The 18,469-nt window shown below is 37.0% G+C and overlaps 1 protein-coding gene across 1 annotated transcript; it reads right to left on the reverse strand.

Annotated features, from left to right (window-relative positions):
* Window positions 1-90: 90 nt before the first annotated feature.
* LOC144649884 (protein phosphatase 1 regulatory subunit 16A-like) lies at window positions 91-18,326 on the reverse strand. The gene is made up of 10 exons (XM_078509478.1): window positions 17,783-18,326; window positions 17,598-17,668; window positions 15,593-15,845; window positions 10,271-10,395; window positions 8,416-8,541; window positions 7,587-7,662; window positions 6,310-6,421; window positions 6,083-6,191; window positions 4,836-5,643; window positions 91-3,654 (listed from the first exon to the last, which is right to left on the reverse strand). Exons 1-10 carry the CDS (start codon window positions 18,018-18,020, stop codon window positions 3,368-3,370), a joined length of 2,205 nt encoding a protein of 734 aa, XP_078365604.1. The 5' UTR covers window positions 18,021-18,326; the 3' UTR covers window positions 91-3,367.
* Window positions 18,327-18,469: the final 143 nt, after the last annotated feature.

The following is an 18,469-nucleotide window of genomic DNA, read 5'->3' on the forward strand; positions in this document are numbered from 1 at the left end:
CCAAAGAAGGCAGTAATTTTTATGGGATTCGTAATAAATGAAAGCTATTTTTTTCATGTCACAAAAACAATGACAAGTCCTTTTGTCAACTTTGTTAAACTTTTTTTTATTCAGGAGCAAACTTCATTCTAAATTAATTGTTAAAATTACTTTTCTTTGTACAACATTTTAACCCTTTAAACCCAGACAGATTCTTTGTACTGATTTCCATGCATTTCTTATAAAAGAAGGGAGAATTTGTTTCAATATATTACAATGTGATAAGTTTATTTATGCTTACGATCGGCTGTTCTCACTGTGTACTATGTGTACTTTGGGGATTCGAAGGGTTAAAATGTCATCTATAATAATACTATTGCTAAACACCTTTAGACAAAGGCTCTGAGATTGGTACTCAAGTACTAAAAGAAGACAAGTTATGTTAACCTTAAAAAATGACTTACTCAAAAAAATCCAGGGATGATTTACCACAAGAATATTGTAATGGCCAATTTCAAACCCTAAACATTCACATCTTCCTATCGCTTTTGAGTTAACTCCTGAAATATGAATACCTGTCATGTCTGAAAATCTTTTTGTAAAAAAGAATAACTTGCATCATGTACATACAGTACAACTTAACCTGAAGTCCTATTATTTTCTGCAAAATTATTGCAACAATATTGAGTAAAACTAAGAAATTTGATCATCTGTACACACTATATCAAACATATTTAACTATTTTATGAAATATACCGTGCAGTAACTATTTGAAAACAAATAACTTACTAGGGTTAAAAATATTTACCTAAACTGGCAGAAAAAGCAAGTAAAAATGTTGAGAAGTCTAGTGCCATTATATCTTGTGTTGCACATATAACAAGACAAGTTTGTTCATGAACATATTGTATTAGTTTATGACTCCTAAAATAAATATCTTCTTAAGATTCATTCAAGTCCGCACTTGTGCTGCTGCCTCTTCTAAGCTCCAATCAAAGTGATTTTTAACAATTTTTCCTCTTAGAAACATTACTAAATCCATATCCTTTGATCAATAATAATTACAGTCTGTCTTAAAGTTTCAGTGACATTTCTAAGGATTTGATGGTGGTTAAATGCCTATCTCCCATTAATGGCATTCTGCAACTCTATATATAGCTAAGGGTTTAACTGTTTTAATAGACCACACAGGGTTTTGAGAAGAAGGTTAATGGGCAGACTTTTGCCAGCTCCTGAAACAAGAGTGGCTAAGAAATGTTGAAAATATAAAGTTTGACACAGTCAATAACTTTGTTTATGCAACTTATGTCACACCAGTACAGTCAACTCTTGCCTTGCAGACATCTTGCTATAACAGACACCCCATTATTTCTGACAGGAATTGAACTCCTGGCAAATAAGAACTACTGACAATAACTCCTGCTATTGTAAACTTTCTCTATTACGGACACCAAATTGCTGTCCCGAAGGTGTCTGTCATAGTTAGAGTTTACTGTTACCAGTACATGAAGAATATCTTCAATGAGCTGATAAAAAACTACAGTGAGAACTTCTGTAAGTGGACACCCTTGGGACTCGAGGACCCAAGCATCTGCGCTTAAGACAGGTGACTGCTTATGGAAGGTCAAAATGTAGTGTTTGTTATATAGCTGGGCCTGCGATAGAGGGAGGGATCTGTCAGCCCCATTAGGAACTTTTCACGATGAGCATCACATTGTACTATTGTCTTTCATATTTTTCAAGTTTGCAATTTCCTTGGTAAAGTTTGATATGAGACTTCTTATAATAAACAAACTCCTCATTCTTGTTAGCTGCTCACTTGTAAACATTATGCATTATAGAATGGAGAAGTTTGAAGATGATAGTTGCCTGGGATTTAAAGATTATCATAACATAGATTATTAAGACCGATTCCACTGAACCTTTGAGCAATGAGTGTAAAAATTAATTACCAGCACCAAAAATCTACTCATGGCATTGAACATATGGAAAACTGTTTGAGACCTCTCACATTTCTCCAATTGACCCGGCTATTAAATTCTGAAGCATTCTCAAGAAAGTTTATGTCAAACCATGCGTGTGGTATTGTTTTTCTCTCGCGGGGTCAGCTTGGGAGCTAAAATTTCAATAGGTTCTCCTTAACTGTATTAATACTGTTACCAGGTCTTTTTGGTAACTTTATTTTTGCCTTCATTGCTTGAATGTTCAACCAAAACTGTCTTAAGTGCCTACATCAAAGGGAAAGGGATAAAGTACCTTTCACTGATTTAAAACCATATTCCTCTTTTTCTCTGTTTTGTTTATATTACAAACACTTAAAAACATTTTGTACTCATAAATTAAATCTACTGCCACAATAAAATTATACCTTAGAAAGAAGTTTTCAATCAGAAAAGAATTGTTTTTAAAAGGCACTGAAAATAAGAACTGATGATAAAAATGCTTGTAGAAATTGTAAAAAAACATTTTTTTTAAATGTTAACTAATTAACTACACTAGTACCAAGAATAATGTTTCCTAAAGAATGGTAAAATCCTAACATTTTGAGATACTTAGAATGTAATACGGTATGAAGGACTGTGTAACTAAGACTTCAGATTTGAGATCTTTCAAGAGACTCAAGAACCCACATGTGTTTTAAGCTATGAGACTAAGACTTGAGAAAATTTTGTCAACTACTTAATGTAAATCTGCATACTTCTTTGACAACCTCTTATAGTTACATTCTGCACTTCAGTTTTACTGTAGGCAATTTCTGATGTCGCCAAATTATATGCCAAAGATTTATACAGTTATTTCAATCTCACTTTTTGTTACAAGTTACAGTCCGTTTCTAAAATGTTGATCAATAAAAATTTAAAGATCTAAAAGAAATTATGAACCTTGAAGGTTACACTTGTCTGACAGTGGTAAACTTGTAGTGTAACCTCCACCTAGGATGCTAGTTTTACTATCCTTGGGAATTAAAGTTTGAATTTCTTCTGTTACCATTGCCTTGCATCACACTTGTAACTTTATGACTTCACCACTTCTGCATCAATACAGTAGTTAACATCAAGTTTTCAGGCAAATGTGTACAGCATCAAAATGAAGCGCCTGCAACTCAATCTTGGTCTCCAATGCGCATAGAACCATCTGTAGTTACCAAGGTGAACTGCGAACTATCTTACATCATGCCAAAACCAACAGACATCAACTCCCTGAGTGGCAAATCTTTGTTTCTCACAGCTAAGAATATTGAAACTACTTTGCAAACCTTCCATCTAACTGCTAATCATTTCTGGCATCTTCCAGCCATTCTCTCAAATGACTGGGCAACATTCTGTCATCTTACAATGCTGAAACATATCAAGGTGTCCACATTGCAGTGTTCCAGTGTACATTTCAATCACATCAGAACACAGCATGACTTCTTGTACCGCCCAACTTCCGGAGCATCAGCAGGTTGTGTAAATTTTTGCCTCGGTTCTTCTACTGCGCTATTGCTTACATTGTTCGCAACAGGTGTTTTTGTGGCCTGAGCTGTTTCACTTGATACAGGAAGTGTTGCAGCTGTATCGTTACGCTGTGTTGTTGTCGGTGTTGTTGGTTTTGGAGTATACTTGGCAGTCACAGCTTGAGAAGACAGTTTGACATCTGATGGTGAAACGACTTTTGATTCCTTGATGTCTTTTGCTGTGATTAAAAATGTATTCATTACATTTCAATGTTCATAAAATGCACAATATGCAGGGCTGCAAATAATTTTTTTCACTTGAAAGGACATATGTCCTACTACGACACCATCTTGGTCGGACAAAACAAAATTGTGGTTGGACAGATTTTTATTCATCGTTGCTGTAAAATGATTTACAATCAAAACATTGTCTGAATCATGTCCGACCACACTTGCGATTTCGTGGGACATTAGCAAATTTGGTTGGCTAATGACTGACTGTTATTTGCAGCCCTGATAAATTATGTGTTACTACTGACACTAAAAAACCATTCAAAATATGACACCAAACAATAGCTATCTTTCTGGAATGACTGGCCTCATACTCACATTGCTAAATAACTTAACTCATGTTTTGAATGATATCTTTTATCATTTTATTTGGAAGCATTCCACCTGCTACATGTAGGTACCAGAGACATTGCTTAGGTATTATTATAATTCTGGTGTTTGTTAAGGCCAAACCCACGCAAAATTTCAATGTGAGACATCCCAACATTGTTGAGCACAGCATGTTGCAATCATTTGGCCACCCTGTTGCAACATGTTGGATGAAGTTTGTAAATGGTCCAAAAAATTTTCCCAACATTTCGTAACATTTTTGGATGTTGTACTTGTTTGGCCATGTTCTTGTTGCGCGGGAGCATGCACACTAGTTTGGTTTGCGCCTTCCAACATGTTGCAGCTAAATGCTTGCAACATAATGTGCACAACGGTGTTGCACTGTGTTGCGTTCAAGTGTTACATGCGTTTGGCCAGCACCTTAACAACATCTCACAACATGACCCAACAATATTGCGATATGCACCCATTTGGCCGGAGCTTTACAGTGATGAGTGCCATATCATACTGCTACCACTCAACAAAGTTTTGATGAAGTTTTGACATCTTTTTGACGAATTAACATATTAAATGGGAGGAAAGTTTGTTAGTGCAATGTTTTAATTTTGAATTAACGGCACATATGCGTGAGGAAAATCTTTGCGTTTGTTGTTCGCATTGCTGTGCAAAGTAGAGTGTCACAATTCCAAGAGAAAAAAAAAACATTTCGGGTTAAGAAACCTTTTTTAAATGTCTTCTACTGAGCGCAATACTGGTTCCAGTATTTTCAGTATTATATACGGTAACAAAATTAACCTACCCAGTTGTTGCAGAGCAGCATCTGTCAATTCCCGTGAATCTCTAGACTTTCTCTTAGCAAATGAATCTGGGTAACCTGAAGTGTCAGATGACGGCACCTGATTCCTGCTACTCAAGCTTCCTGACGATCGCGGCACTGGAGGTGCAGCACGCGACTTTGTTGATTTAGGTGTAGAGTTGGAACTAAGCTCAGACAGAGGCTTAGCAGCAGGAGTCCTTTGCTCCTTAGTTACAACAACTTCCTGACGAGTGTGACTACTTTTTATTGTGCTATTTTCTTGTGATGGTTGTTGTTCCCTGGGATCTGGAGGCAGTTGACGACGACCCGAAGATGGTGATCGAGGAGGCGGACATGAGGGAGCTTCAATTTTATCTGATAGCTTAGAGGTTGTTTTCTCTTGCGACACATGCTCTTTTGTAGCAGTCTTATGGATTGTTTGAATGTTTGTGGTTACATGTCCTTGTGATGCTGCTGCGACTTCTCTCCCTCTTGTGACAGGTTCCCTAGGTTTTTCACCCATTGAAATATTATTTGTTGTATAAGCCAGAGATTTATTCTCCTTTTCATTGCCTGCTTGTTCTAACACCTTCACACCAATTATTTTTGTAGTGGTCTTTTCCTTGACCTCAGAAGTTCTTTCATATTTCTTTGTTGTTGAAATTTCTGTAACCTTTGTGTTGCTTGTATCGGTTTTTTTCTCCTCAGTCTGTGTTCTTGCAGGTGAAGGAGATTCATCTTTGGGTATAATATTATTCTGTTCTACACTTAGATCCACTTGATTTGGTTCAACATCCGTCTTCTTGTCCTTCTAGAGAAGAAAATCAATAGCCCACTTAAATTCAAGCTAAACACGACGATGTAACTTCATTACTCAGAGCATAGCATACTAATTGCTTTGACACCATGCTACCTTTGCAACATGTGCATACCCCAGCTAAAAACCCAATCCACCATACAGAAATAAGATGGCGGCTGTACGTTTTACCAAAATACCTTGCAAGCCTAACATAGCCAATAGAGCACAACCTTTCTGTCTACCTGTCTTTTTGAGTCTGTCTGTCTGCTTGCCTGCCTGACTATCAGCCAGCCAGCTTGTCTGTCTGTCTGACTGTTTGTCTGTGTCAGTTGATTTAATGACCAGTTTGTATGTGGTAGAATTAACCTGAAATAACACGACCTTGCCCACTGCTTCCTCCTTACATTGCCTCCTTTTCCCCTTATCCCCCTGTTTCATACACCTGCATTACCGTAATCAGGAAAGCCAGCTCCGGGTGTTGTCGAAGAATAGCCTCTGCCTTTGCCTCATTCTGAGAAATTGAAATCTTTTCCTTGAGACTTGACCGTTTGACTGACAGCCTACAAAACAAACAGCAAACAAGTGTTAAGATGGCAGTGCATGCTGTAAGCAGATGAAATAAAAAACAACAATGATAATAGAGCTTTTACAGTTCGTGAAGAGTGTTAAATGACTTACGATCTTGAGTTGTTTCTCTTTCTTCTATTGTTCTTGACCTTAAACTTGTTTGTCTTCATTTTATTCTTGAGATCAATGATGAATTGTCTTGCGTCAGCATCCTCGCATAAATCTAGTAAGAAAAGATTGCACAATTACACCATGAGCTGAAGAACTAAATCATTACATACCGTATTTATTCGATTAAACGCCGCATTTTAGAGCGAAAATATTAATAAACGCCGCCCTCGAATAAACACAGCATCATGAAGCGGCGTTTATTCAAAAGATAGACTCAATAAGCAAATTCAGTAATTATAAACTTTCAGCAAGCCTTAAATTATTATTTTTCCTTAATTGTAACGATGTTTTCAGATATTGAAAATTACTTTTGTGACAAGCGCTTCAACATGCACCTGTTTTTTAAAGTTCAAATGTTCAGTTACCATGTCATTATTTGCAAGAAATGAATTGAATTTTAAATAAACGCCGCCCTCGTATAGACGCCGCACTCGAATCACAAAAACTTTAATAAACGCCGCGGCGTTTATTCAAATAACTATGGTATTTTTAAGAAAACATGCTTTCATAGCCTGATGCAAACACAAGAGGGAGGTTGGGAGAATTTGAAAGGTTCTACTATAAATCCTGATTTCTGGAACCCTCGATTTCTCAAGCTTCAGTTATTGCGGTTTTCAGTGAAATGCAAACTCTGCAATTCAATCCTTAATCAACGGTTTACGTTTTTTGCTGCCGTCAATCATCTTAGCGGACCTCTCGGGAAACAGGAACTCACTTCAACCGGGTCTAAAGGTCACATCTATCAGTTGTGATTGGTAGATTTTGACCCATTCTGTTTGTTTACGTTTTTCATGGTTCGTTGGCTGTCGCCATAATTATGATTGACGGCAGCGAAAAACGCAACCATTTGTTGGATTTTGAATATCAGAGTTCGCATTTCACTGAAAACCGCAATAACTCGAACCAAAAGTCATCCCCCTTAGATTTAGGTTTGAGAAAAAGGTTTCCACTGTTAGTATAAATCTGTGCTGCACATAAGAGTTTACATAAACACTTTCAAATTCCTCCAAACTTCCTTAAGTGTTTTTATTAGGTTTCGTTAGCACAAAGCAGACATTTTCTTCTAAGTCTTTAATATAGAAAGTTTACAAAATGTAACTTATTGTCATACTAGTGATAACATAAGCTGATCCAAAAGGATTATGCAACCAATCATAGCATGCTTTATCTGAACAAATTTTATTTATTTACTACAAACAGTATAATTCTTTATGTACCTAATGGAGTTTCACCATAAGGTGTCCTGCTTTCAAGATCTGCTCCATGCTCCACAAGTAACTCAATTGCTTTCTCCTATGTGAATGTAACAAACATGATGAAAATTAAATAAGTGAACACCGTACAGTCAATTCCCACTTTAATGGACACCTTTGAGACCACAATTTAGTGTCTGTGATACAGAAAGACTGTAATAATGGGTGTTATTTTTAGTAATTCTTATTTTCCGGGACTTCAAGTCCAGTCTGTATTAACAAGGTGTCCATAATAGCAAGGTGTCCACAGGGCAGGAGTTGATGGTATACAGCATAATGACTATTTAGTTGAGTTAAAGGGACTATGTCACGGATTTTAACAGATTTTTTTAACAGCCCAAATTTATATTTTTGTTATAGGAAACCTAAAAATAATGGTCTATTTTTATTACTAATTGCTATTTTAGAGCACTAAAACTGTCTAAATAGCATAGATTTCTACGATTTTATTTCTATGTTTACTCTGCTATCCAAACACCTCAAATTTGGTCAAAAATACTCTGCTGCACATTGTATTTTCAACTCTCTTCTTGGTGTTTGGATATCCTGATAAAACACTGTCTCTTGTGTTTGATACAGTGGAACCTCGATTTAACGAACCTCCATAAAGCGAAGACCTCGATATAACAAACGATATTCTTCGCCCCAGTTATAGTAAAATATATGAAAAAGAACCTCGATATAACGAAACCTTGTTATAGCGAACATATTTTGCCAGTCCCTTGGCCCCTTCGTTATATCGAGGTTCCACTGTACTCAGAAAAAACTGAGAACCACCAAATCCAATACTAACATTTCCCCAGCAAGCTGCTGCATGAATAGGTTTCCAACCATCCTTATCCACAGCATCTATGTCAGCATCATTCTCAAGCAAGAACTCCATCACCTCCACATAAGCATTTGCTGCAGCAACATGCAACTGAAAGTAAAATACACAAATGTTGTATTTGTTGGCATGTTGGGAATTAAAGTACATATTATTTATGTTATTACATAACTTGGGCAATTAAATATAGTGTAAAAGCACCATTTACCACCCCCCTCTCTATTAAGCCCCTGCCCCGCCCCCTCCCCTCCATAAAAAAGGTAAATCATGACAAAATATGAACAAGGGAACAATAGAACTTTACACTTTAAAAAGTATACAGCCACCACACATACTATTTCGTGACAATTACCAAACAGCACTAAAACAGTAAAGAAGTACACTTCTTTACCCTAGCTGATATATGATTTGAAATAAGCCCCTCCCAGCCTCCATCTCCAAAGGTCTTAAAGATCACCCTTTCAATAGCTCTTAAAAATCAATTACCCCCCCCCCCCCAAGGGATTAATAGGTTTAAGAGTTTTTACGCTAATTTCCACTGAAGTTTATCCTGCACGCTTTCATTTGATTCATTAGCAGGTTAATTCCTAGCATGTATTGACCAGTGCTCGAAACTAACTTTTGCGAGTGGTCTTCCATGGACAAGTGAACTGAAGTTTTTACTGGTCCTAGAGGAAACTTAACTGGTCCCATAATTAATAACTTGCTTTTACAAAGAACACAGTAAGGAAAATAAAAAAACAAGATGTTTTTCCTCTGAAATGTGTCTATTAATGGTTTTTCAAATATAGGCTTATCAGAAAATCAACATTGTCAGCAGTGTTTATTGTCTCGGTAAACAGGACAGAGTTAATGTTCAATAAAGTCAATCCAGGTGGTTTGGTCGATGAGTCCTCTGGCTTTCTTGGTTCAGAATTCTCGCAGCCTTCATACCCGGGATACGAATGCAACTGTCTTCATTCGCCTCATTCACGGGCGCTGTTTGACCTGTCCCTTTGAAGTAATTTAGCAAAGAAAAACTATGGCGAGCTGCCATGGTTGTTGTTGTGGTTTTTACTGCCAAATATGCAAAGAAAAACTCACTATATCAGCCGGAACACACAAGTTCACCACGCTTCGCTTGCGATCACAACCCCCTGCAATGTTGATGCCTACAGTGCATGCGTCTGGTTTTCTCAACCCAGTTTCTCACAAATTTCAAAGGATAAATGAGCGATCGTAAATAACACAAACCATGCAATAATTGCATGCTTTGTGTGTGACTATTAATTATTATTAGTAGAAACTCAGCTGTGTTCTATTGGAAATCCGCTAATCTGATTGGTTCTCCCACTGTTTCCTATTCGCCGATAGAAAACAGTCGCGCGAGAGTAGCTTTTTAAGCCGTAAATTTTCTTGATTTTCGTCTTCAAAGTGCACAATATTGTAGGTTTTGGACTACAATCCTTTAGAGTTTCTACTAAAACAATTAGACTACTCGCCCTCATTTTCTATGAGCGATAGTCAACTCGGCTGCGCCTCGTTGACTATTTGCTCATAGAAAACTCTGGCTCGTAGTCTAATTGTTAAATAGTCACTGAATAGTCATTTTCATAAACTCAAGATGTACAAAATCAAAGAGTAATGAAGGGAACGTACAGTGTACTCGTCCACGAGCAAGAGTAAGTGGACATTTCACTCGTCCGGTGGAAAATTTAACTCGTTTTTGACGAGTGAACGACCATTAGCTTTGAGCACTGTTGACTAATAACAGCTGTAGCCCATTCATGTCAATGAGGTAACACCTTAAGTTAATCATGACATTGTTGCTATGGAGACCTACCGCTGTTGCACCTTGCATATCTTTGACATCCAGGTTCCTTTTCTTTTCAATGGCATCTTTTATATCTTCAAGCATGCGCTTTTCTCTCAGAATAATCAGTTCGTCAACCTTATCTTGATTAAAGCCTGGGAAATTTGACAAAAGTTCATACAAAAAGGTATAATTATTATTTTTTTACATGCTTTAACTAGTTAATAAATATGGATTGCCAATTAATCTGTGACACAAAAATGACGGTGCAGTCTCAGAAGTTAATTGAATTACCGTATTCATTTGATTAAGAGTGTGCCCGTGAGAGAACAGGACAGAACCATGCAACAGGTGATACAGCTCATATCACCGATTTCGCCCAAACTTAGCATAAATGTTGGGTATGGTGAGCTATTTACTGTGGCAAAACATCAACTCAAGATATTTTATTCCCTTCAAGTTATGGCACCTGTTGCAAAAAATGACCATTTTTCACTAATTTATGCATATTTAATTAGCTGACTTTGATTGACCAGTTCCACAAGAAAAAAAGACTTCTGAAAAAAAAAATTCACTGCACTATATTCTGTGGTTATTAGGCTTTAAGTACAATAATTCACTTTAACCGTCAAATTTGATTTCTTCTCCTCAAACGGTCTTTTGGAAGGTACACATTTTGTACTGTTGGAAATTGCCTTTAACTAGTGCCCAATATCTCCCATGAGCAACAACTTATATACATTATTCTTACATGGGTAATGAAGTCCATCATTAAACTTCACAAAAATGCCACAAAATGTCTGGGGACTTCAATATTTTATTAGTATTGAGGAACTAAACACACGTGACTTAACGATTTCTTGCTATTTCATCAAAATTCACCGAAACACAGAAGCCCTTTATTTGCCTCAATTTGGCATAAAATCGGTACGAAATAGCTAATCAAGCATAAATCTATAGATAACAATCAAAATATTGGCGAAGAAAAGGCAGTTAGGACATTTTTCGGAGCGTTTTCAGAGCCATATAATTCGGCAATGTTGTGATATAGCAAATGTAAAAATAGCAGCGAAAGATTTTCTTCACAAGCTCGCTCAATTCAACATTTAGGCACATCAAAGTAAAGAAACAAGAAAGTAATACTACATACATGCCACTTATCGACACACAGATGCTTTCTTTTGAAGAATTTGTTCTTCCTTGCTGCACTTCGATTCTTTGATCGATCTCAATTAACATGTACTGTTGCTTTGAGGCGCGCTGAACTTAGTCAATCCATCGTGGTTCATCCTTCGTGAAAGGTGTAAACAGGTTGTCAATAAAGTCATTCAAAGAGCTGTTTAAAGTTCACGGAAGGACACTTGTCTCAGCCAGTTTGCATGAAATAAATTTAACTGCCAGAAAATAAACAGCCGCCATGTTGAATTTCTACCTTTGAGCCTGCCGTTTCAGTCAGCGGTACGGCTGTTCACTGGGCATCACGCGTCCATCACGCGTGACCACACGCGCGATCATTTGCTTTTCCTCCGCGAGTGTTCGTTGGATGCGTTTGTGATGAAAATGAGAATATTTTCAAATTGTCGTAGGGAAAACAATTTCCTCCGCTACAGCTTGACGTGTTTACCGCAATGTGATGCTGAACAAACTCTAGGGTGCTTACCATTTTTTGGAGAGAACCGGTTGGAATGACCACTGAAAAATGGAAAGGCTTTTGGTTTTAGGCCATCGTAACTTGATTAAAAATATAACACAAACAGCGGTGATAAACATTATGAAAAATCGCATTTTTATAAACTTGACGTTTCGTATGCTATTAAAGCTACATACATTTTCAAAAGTATCACCGCTGTTTGTGTTATATTTTTAATCATGGAAAGGCTTCTTTCCAAAATTAGCAAACTAACCAAGATAGATGTCGCTTACCATTTGTAGCTCAGTTTCCTATTATTTCTTTCCGTTGGTGGGAGACCTGAAGGATGGGAGACTAGAACTGGGAAACCTTACAAATGGTAAGAAAATTTCTGACGTTCCGTCAATCTCCGAAGAGATTTTCCAGAAAAAATACTGTTCCATTTGACTTTCACCGAAACAGAGTTCTTGATTTTTCTGTTCAACGGTCGGCATGCACGGCAACCAAATCAAAATAATTGTTTATGTTCCAAAATGACGCTAAATGGCGGTATAAAACTGCTCCGACGTCTAGGCAATACTGCCTTTTTGGGGGTGGCACCCTGAAGAAGGCAGTATTGCCGAAACGTCGGAGCAGTTTTATACCGCCATTTAGCGTCATTTTGGAACATAAACAATTATTTTTAGCATAAAAGACGCTACACAGTTAAATAAATCAAAATGTCAACGTCTCCCAGTTACTTTTCAGACATTTGTATTTTTTTATTGCTTGTTCAAATTCCCCTCCCCTGGCGGAAATAGTGATTAATACTGCGCATAACGATTACATTTTTTGACCAAATTCCCCTACCCCCGAAGCATAAATGGGAAAAAATGAATAACTCAGCAAAATTGGAGAATAACGTTTACCACGGGATAAATCACTATACGGTGGATAGCGAGGTAGGTTTTGTAATCGTTTCTTGCGCAAATGCTTTAGTTGGGGGAGCGTCTGTGCTGAACTGAAGAAAGTATTCACGTACGAAATGCCTTTAGCGACGCAGTCTATATGGCGCAGCAAATATATACATATATCTATAAAGGTGTGAATGTAGAGAGAGAAAACAACAAAGAATAAAACGGGTTTCCCTCGCGTTGACCTCGAAGAACTTGAAGACAGAAGACTACCTGTGCTGGTTGAAACATTAGCTAAGAAGTTTTGCCGTCTTGCGTAGTCCTAGTCTTGCAATATATTTGTTTAGTTTTAATGCGGGGTTTAAGCTCTCTACAAAAGTCTGCATTCGCGTCTTTGTAACTCACATAGCCACTTAAATTGAGTCGGTGATGAAGAAAATTATCATTTGAAGCCGCAATTCGTCACTTGCAATGTGGGCATTCAGGAGGAAAATTTTGTCCCCATAAAAGCTCTTTTCTAAAACAAATTAATAAAACTGCAGTAATGACGTTTATCGGTAAATGGACAGATGGAGAACTTTGTGGGATCCCGAAAAAGAGAGTGGGTACAAATTCAGTCTCCTAGCTGCCAAAGTGTAATATAATATAGACGATTTGAACAGAAGGAATAGATGTACACAGGCCAGGCTGACAACCTGACCGCCATTTCTTCGAATGTCCATATTCACCCCCTCCCCCACCTCCCAAAAAAGACAGAAACAACAACAAAAAAACAATAAGCATACTAGTTTTAACCTGATTAAGATGGAAAAACTTGCTCTGATTATTTAATGGTTTCGGACATTTCAGAGCTCAATTTCAGAGCATCAAAACCGATTGCATCGCATACATTACACTGCATCCAGTGTATTTCTCTTCAACTATTTATCAAAAAAATTCAATGGAGAAGTTGAAAAAAATTCTCACTTTTACAAGAAACGCACACTACTTATAAGGCTAAGATCAAGCCCCGGTTGTTCAGAGGGTAGATAACACCATCCGCTACTTATTCCGACGAAAACAAACATTTGCGGAGGAAAAGCAAATGAACACGCGTGTGTATAGCTGTGTATAGCTGTCTTGGGCTATGTATAGGCGTGTATAGCTGTGTAGGGCTAGGCTATGTATCAACCCTATGAACATCCCTATATAGGATTTAGTCAAACAACTATATGATGACTACACTACGTACTTGCCCAAGTGTACAGCTTTACCGCTGACTGAAACGGCAGGCTCAAAGGTACAAATACAACATGGCGGCTCATGGCGGCTGTTTATTTTCCAGTTACATTTATTTCATTCAAACTGGCTGAGACAAGTGTCCTTCCGTGAACTTTAAACAGCTCTTTGAATGACTTTATTGACAACCTGTTTACACCTTTCACGAAGAATGAACCACGATATATTGGCTAAGTTCAGCGCGCCTCAAAGCAACAGTACATGTCAATTGAGATCGATCGAAGGATCGAAGTGCAGCGAGGAAGAACAAATTCTTCAAAAGAAAGCATCTGTGTGTCGATAAGTGGCATGTATGTAGTATTACTTTCTTGTTTCTTAACTTTGATGTGCCTAAATGTTGAATTGAGCGAGCTTTTGAAGAAAATCTTTCGCTGCTATTTTTACATTTACTATCACAACATTGCCGAATTATATGGCTCTGAAAACGCTCCGAAAAATGCCCTAACTGCCAATCTTCGCCAATATTTTGATTGTTATCTATAAATTTATGCTTGATTAGCTATTCCGTACCGATTTTGTGCCAAATTGAGGCAAATAAATGGCTTCTGTGTTTCGGTAAATTTTGATGAAATAGCAAGAAATCGTTAAGTCACGTGTGCTTAGTTCCTCAATACTAATAGAATATTGAAGTCCCCAGACATTTTGTGGCATTTTTGCGAAGTTTAATGATGGATTTCATTACCCATGTAAGAATAATGTATATAAGTTGTTGCTCATGGGAGATAATGGGCACTAGTTAAAGGCTATTTCCAACAGTACGAAATGTGTACCTTCCAAAAGACCGTTTGAGGAGAAGAAATCAAATCAGACGGTTGAAGTGAATTATTGTACTTAAAGCCTAATAACCACAGAATATAACGCAGTGAATTTTATTTTCAGAAGTCTTTTTTTCTTGTGGAACTGGTCAATCAAAGTCAGCTAATTAAATATGCATAAATTAGTGGAAAATGGCCATTTTTGCAAAAGGTGCCATAACTTGAAGGGAATAAAATATCTTGAGCTGATGTTTTGTCACAGTAAATAGCTCACCATACCCAACATTTATGCTAAGTTTGGGCGAAATCGGTGATATGAGCTGTATCACATGTTGCGTGGTCCTCTTATGGATACACTCTTAAACGCCACCCTCGATTAAACGCCACCCTTGAATAAATGCCGCATTTCAGAGCAGAAATAGTAATAAACGCCACCCTCGAATAAATGCCGCATCATGATGCAGCGTTTATTCAAATAATAGACTCAAAAAGCAAATGCACTGTAATAATCAAGTTTGAGCAAGCCTAAAAAATGCTTTCCTTGATTGTTACAACATTTTAAGATATTGAAAATTACTTTTTAGACAAGCACTAAAACGTGTTTCTGTTTTTGAAAATTCAAATGTTCAGTTACTGCCGCATGCATATAAACACCGCCCTCAAATAAACGCTGCGGCGTTTAATCAAATAAATATGGTACACTGATAGTGTACTCTAAAATAAATGAAATTTTGAATTTTGATGAATTACACTGATAGCAAGTGTATTCCAAAATAGCAAATATGAAATGACTTACCATGTTTATTCATCTCATTTTGCAAGTATTTCCTAAGCCCTTCATCTTCTTCAACCAAATCAACAGGCAAGTTTCCATCAGCATTGATGGCTGCGACATCAGCCCCATTGTCTACTAAGTACTGAACCATGGCGAGGTTCTCGCATGCCGCAGAAGCATGTAAGGGTGTCCACAACTCCCGATCTTCAGCATCAATGTCAGCACCATAAGTCACAAGGAGTTCTGCTATGTCTTCACACTCGTCTATACAGGCCTTGTGTTACAATGTAAAAAATAATGATAATGACACAATAGGGCTTAAAAGCTTGAGGTGAGGCTTCTGTAGTAGTAATTTTCCCAACATTTTTATGATTTTCAGAGTGAAATACACTCAAGAAATTCACTGAAAGCAAATTTGCTGAGATCTGCAGTTAGACAGAAGATTTCCATCTGTAAAGTGAAATTATCAAAGATGTCATACGAAAATTCTGGCACCCTTTGCTCATGCAAACCTCTGACTTTTATGCGACTGGCGTGACTCATAGCCTTTCCTACTAAGTGCTCAAGCTTCTAGGCCCAGTTCTTAGAAATCTCTGTGAGATTCTTGTATGCAATTAAATCAAACTGTGTCTTACAACACATGATTTGTCTTTCACTGTGTCTGTGGGTGATCAAATGAGTATTCATGAAATTTTATAAAATAATCGCCTGCAATTTACTTTGTCAAAATTCTTATAATTTCAAATTTTGACAAAATGCACATGAAATAATTTCATATGCTTATTTCACTTGAGACCATTTGATTACCCATACAAATAAAAGAAAGTTGGTTCAGTACCGAGATTATGAAGAATAAAATAACTTTTGTCTAAGTGACAGTCAATCAGCACCTCTAGCCTTGGAAAACAGATGTCATTAAAATTTTGTTTTGGTTAGATCTAAATTTTACTTCTTATTAGCATCACAAAAGAACTGAAAACAACTGCCCTAGCTAAATTAAAGATGACCTTAAAAGAAAAAGAATGTATAAGTTCAACTTTCAATTTTACAGCAATTTAATGAAAACAAGTAATCTTTAAGTTATAATTAGAAAGTATGTTTTGTCAACAACAACTCCTAGCTGAATCCACAAAATAATTAAATTTTGTAAAACAGACTTATCCAATTTATTTCAGAATAAAAAAACCTTGTTTCCTACATTTACCTTAAACGGAAATTCACATTTGCCCCGAAATCAAAATTATGCAAAACAAATAGACCACACGAAATTCCAGCTGAGAATAAATATGAAATAACTTCATAGGCTAACGCGGACCATGTTTGCAAAAGCAACAAAGATTAATAAAGGAGAAAATGATTTTAAGTAAGCTTAATACCACCCAGAATTAGAAGTAACTTTCGGTCAGATGAACAATTTTTACATATTTAAGAGTTTCTGAGTATACATGATAAGTATTTTACACCGAATGAAATTGATTGATGAGATGATCTGTTGCCAAACACATCGCATCATCGACATTAATTTTCAACAGTTCAATATCACATAAAAATCACATTTATGTTAAATTCATGAAGCTGCCGACCGGAAAACCCTCCAATATATACAAGAATGAGTATTTTTTTTCTTCGCCCAGAATCATTTTTTTTGGCGATCCACAAGCTCAATAACTTCACAAAACAGATCAAGTATGTAAAGTAAATCTCAACTGAATTATAACTAAGCAGTGATTTACTTGAAAGCACGATCGATATTGTCCCAAAAGAAATGGCACGCTTAATCTTACATTTGAAAAACTCCAAGCGATCCATGTAAAGAAATAAATTTAAAATTTTATTTTCTAACGCGATTTGACTCAATAGTAAAACAAACATTAATCTTCTGATAGTGAACCTAAACAAACATAGTGCATTTTGGAAATTAGTTGACAAATATCGCGCCCTATCGACTCCCACCGCTCCACAACAAGATCCTATTAGAACTACATACTTAGCTAATAAATCAATCCTGCACGGAAACTTTACTTACTTGATGCAGTGATGTAAGGCCATCGTCATTCGCTAAGTTTGGGTCAACACCATAGTCAAGCATCCTTTTCACTGGATAAGAAATATCAATAATTAAAAATTCGTCTATACATGGCAAGCCTCAAGACATAACTACCATCGACAAATAAACTTCACGGCAAAAAGCCAGATTACAGTTGTACGAACCTTCATCGTAATCGCCTCGAGAAGCTGCCTCTAAGAGTATAATTCTGGGCTCGAATTTCACTGGTTTCACTGGTTTCGCTCTCTTTTTGGGCGGCGGTGGACCGAGTTCTTTATCTTTCTCCCTATCCCATCGTTTAAGCTGCTGAGAACGGCGTTTTTTCGCGAGTTCTAGGCGATCTTGGACTGTCAATTTCTCGACCTTCGGAATTTCAGCCACAAGTTCTAAATGATCCGCCATTACTGAGCGCGTGCGAACCCAACGAAGTTCACGCCTCGCGAAAGATTGCGGCAACTTTCTACAGTAACATTCTCGCCGTTAATCTGCTCAGTTTCGGCCAAATCCGACTGACATCTACCTCAAACTAAGAAGAGTGTTGTCTGGAAAGTTTATGCAAATTTTGTATTTAGTTTAGAGGCGAGCCTCGGCAATGTATTACCGCTTGCCATATAAGGAGTGAGTGCGAAGGCGATTCCGACTTTACGTTTACAACGACTTCCGGTTTTTTCGGCTTTCCTGTAATTTTCCCTTTTGAATTTTTTTTGTTTATATGCTCTCTTGATTTCAATTTCAATTTATAGTGGAGCTTCTCTGTTTCAGGAAAACAGTAAATCAAAGATGCCAAAAAAAGACAAACGCAAGATCTTTTTTTTTTTTTTTTAAATTTGCTTTCGGTTTTGGAATTTTTA

The sequence above is a fragment of the Oculina patagonica genome, chromosome 4 (assembly GCF_052425735.1).
Source record: "Oculina patagonica isolate OP01 chromosome 4, crgOcupat, whole genome shotgun sequence".
In the NCBI taxonomy this organism is placed as follows: domain Eukaryota; kingdom Metazoa; phylum Cnidaria; class Anthozoa; order Scleractinia; family Oculinidae; genus Oculina; species Oculina patagonica.

What these genes read in the sequence shown, in the direction of transcription:
- LOC144649884 (XM_078509478.1), bottom strand. Translation starts at nt 18,020, where the DNA reads ATGGCGGATCATTTAGAACTTGTGGCTGAAATTCCGAAGGTCGAGAAA. An exon ending in TTATGGTGAAACTCCATTAG is followed by an intron (nt 6,422 to 7,586) that starts GTACATAAAGAA and finishes TTTTCTTACTAG; the next exon opens with ATTTATGCGAGGATGCTGAC. An exon ending in AAGAGAAACAACTCAAGATC is followed by an intron (nt 6,192 to 6,309) that starts GTAAGTCATTTA and finishes TTTGTTTTGTAG; the next exon opens with GCTGTCAGTCAAACGGTCAA.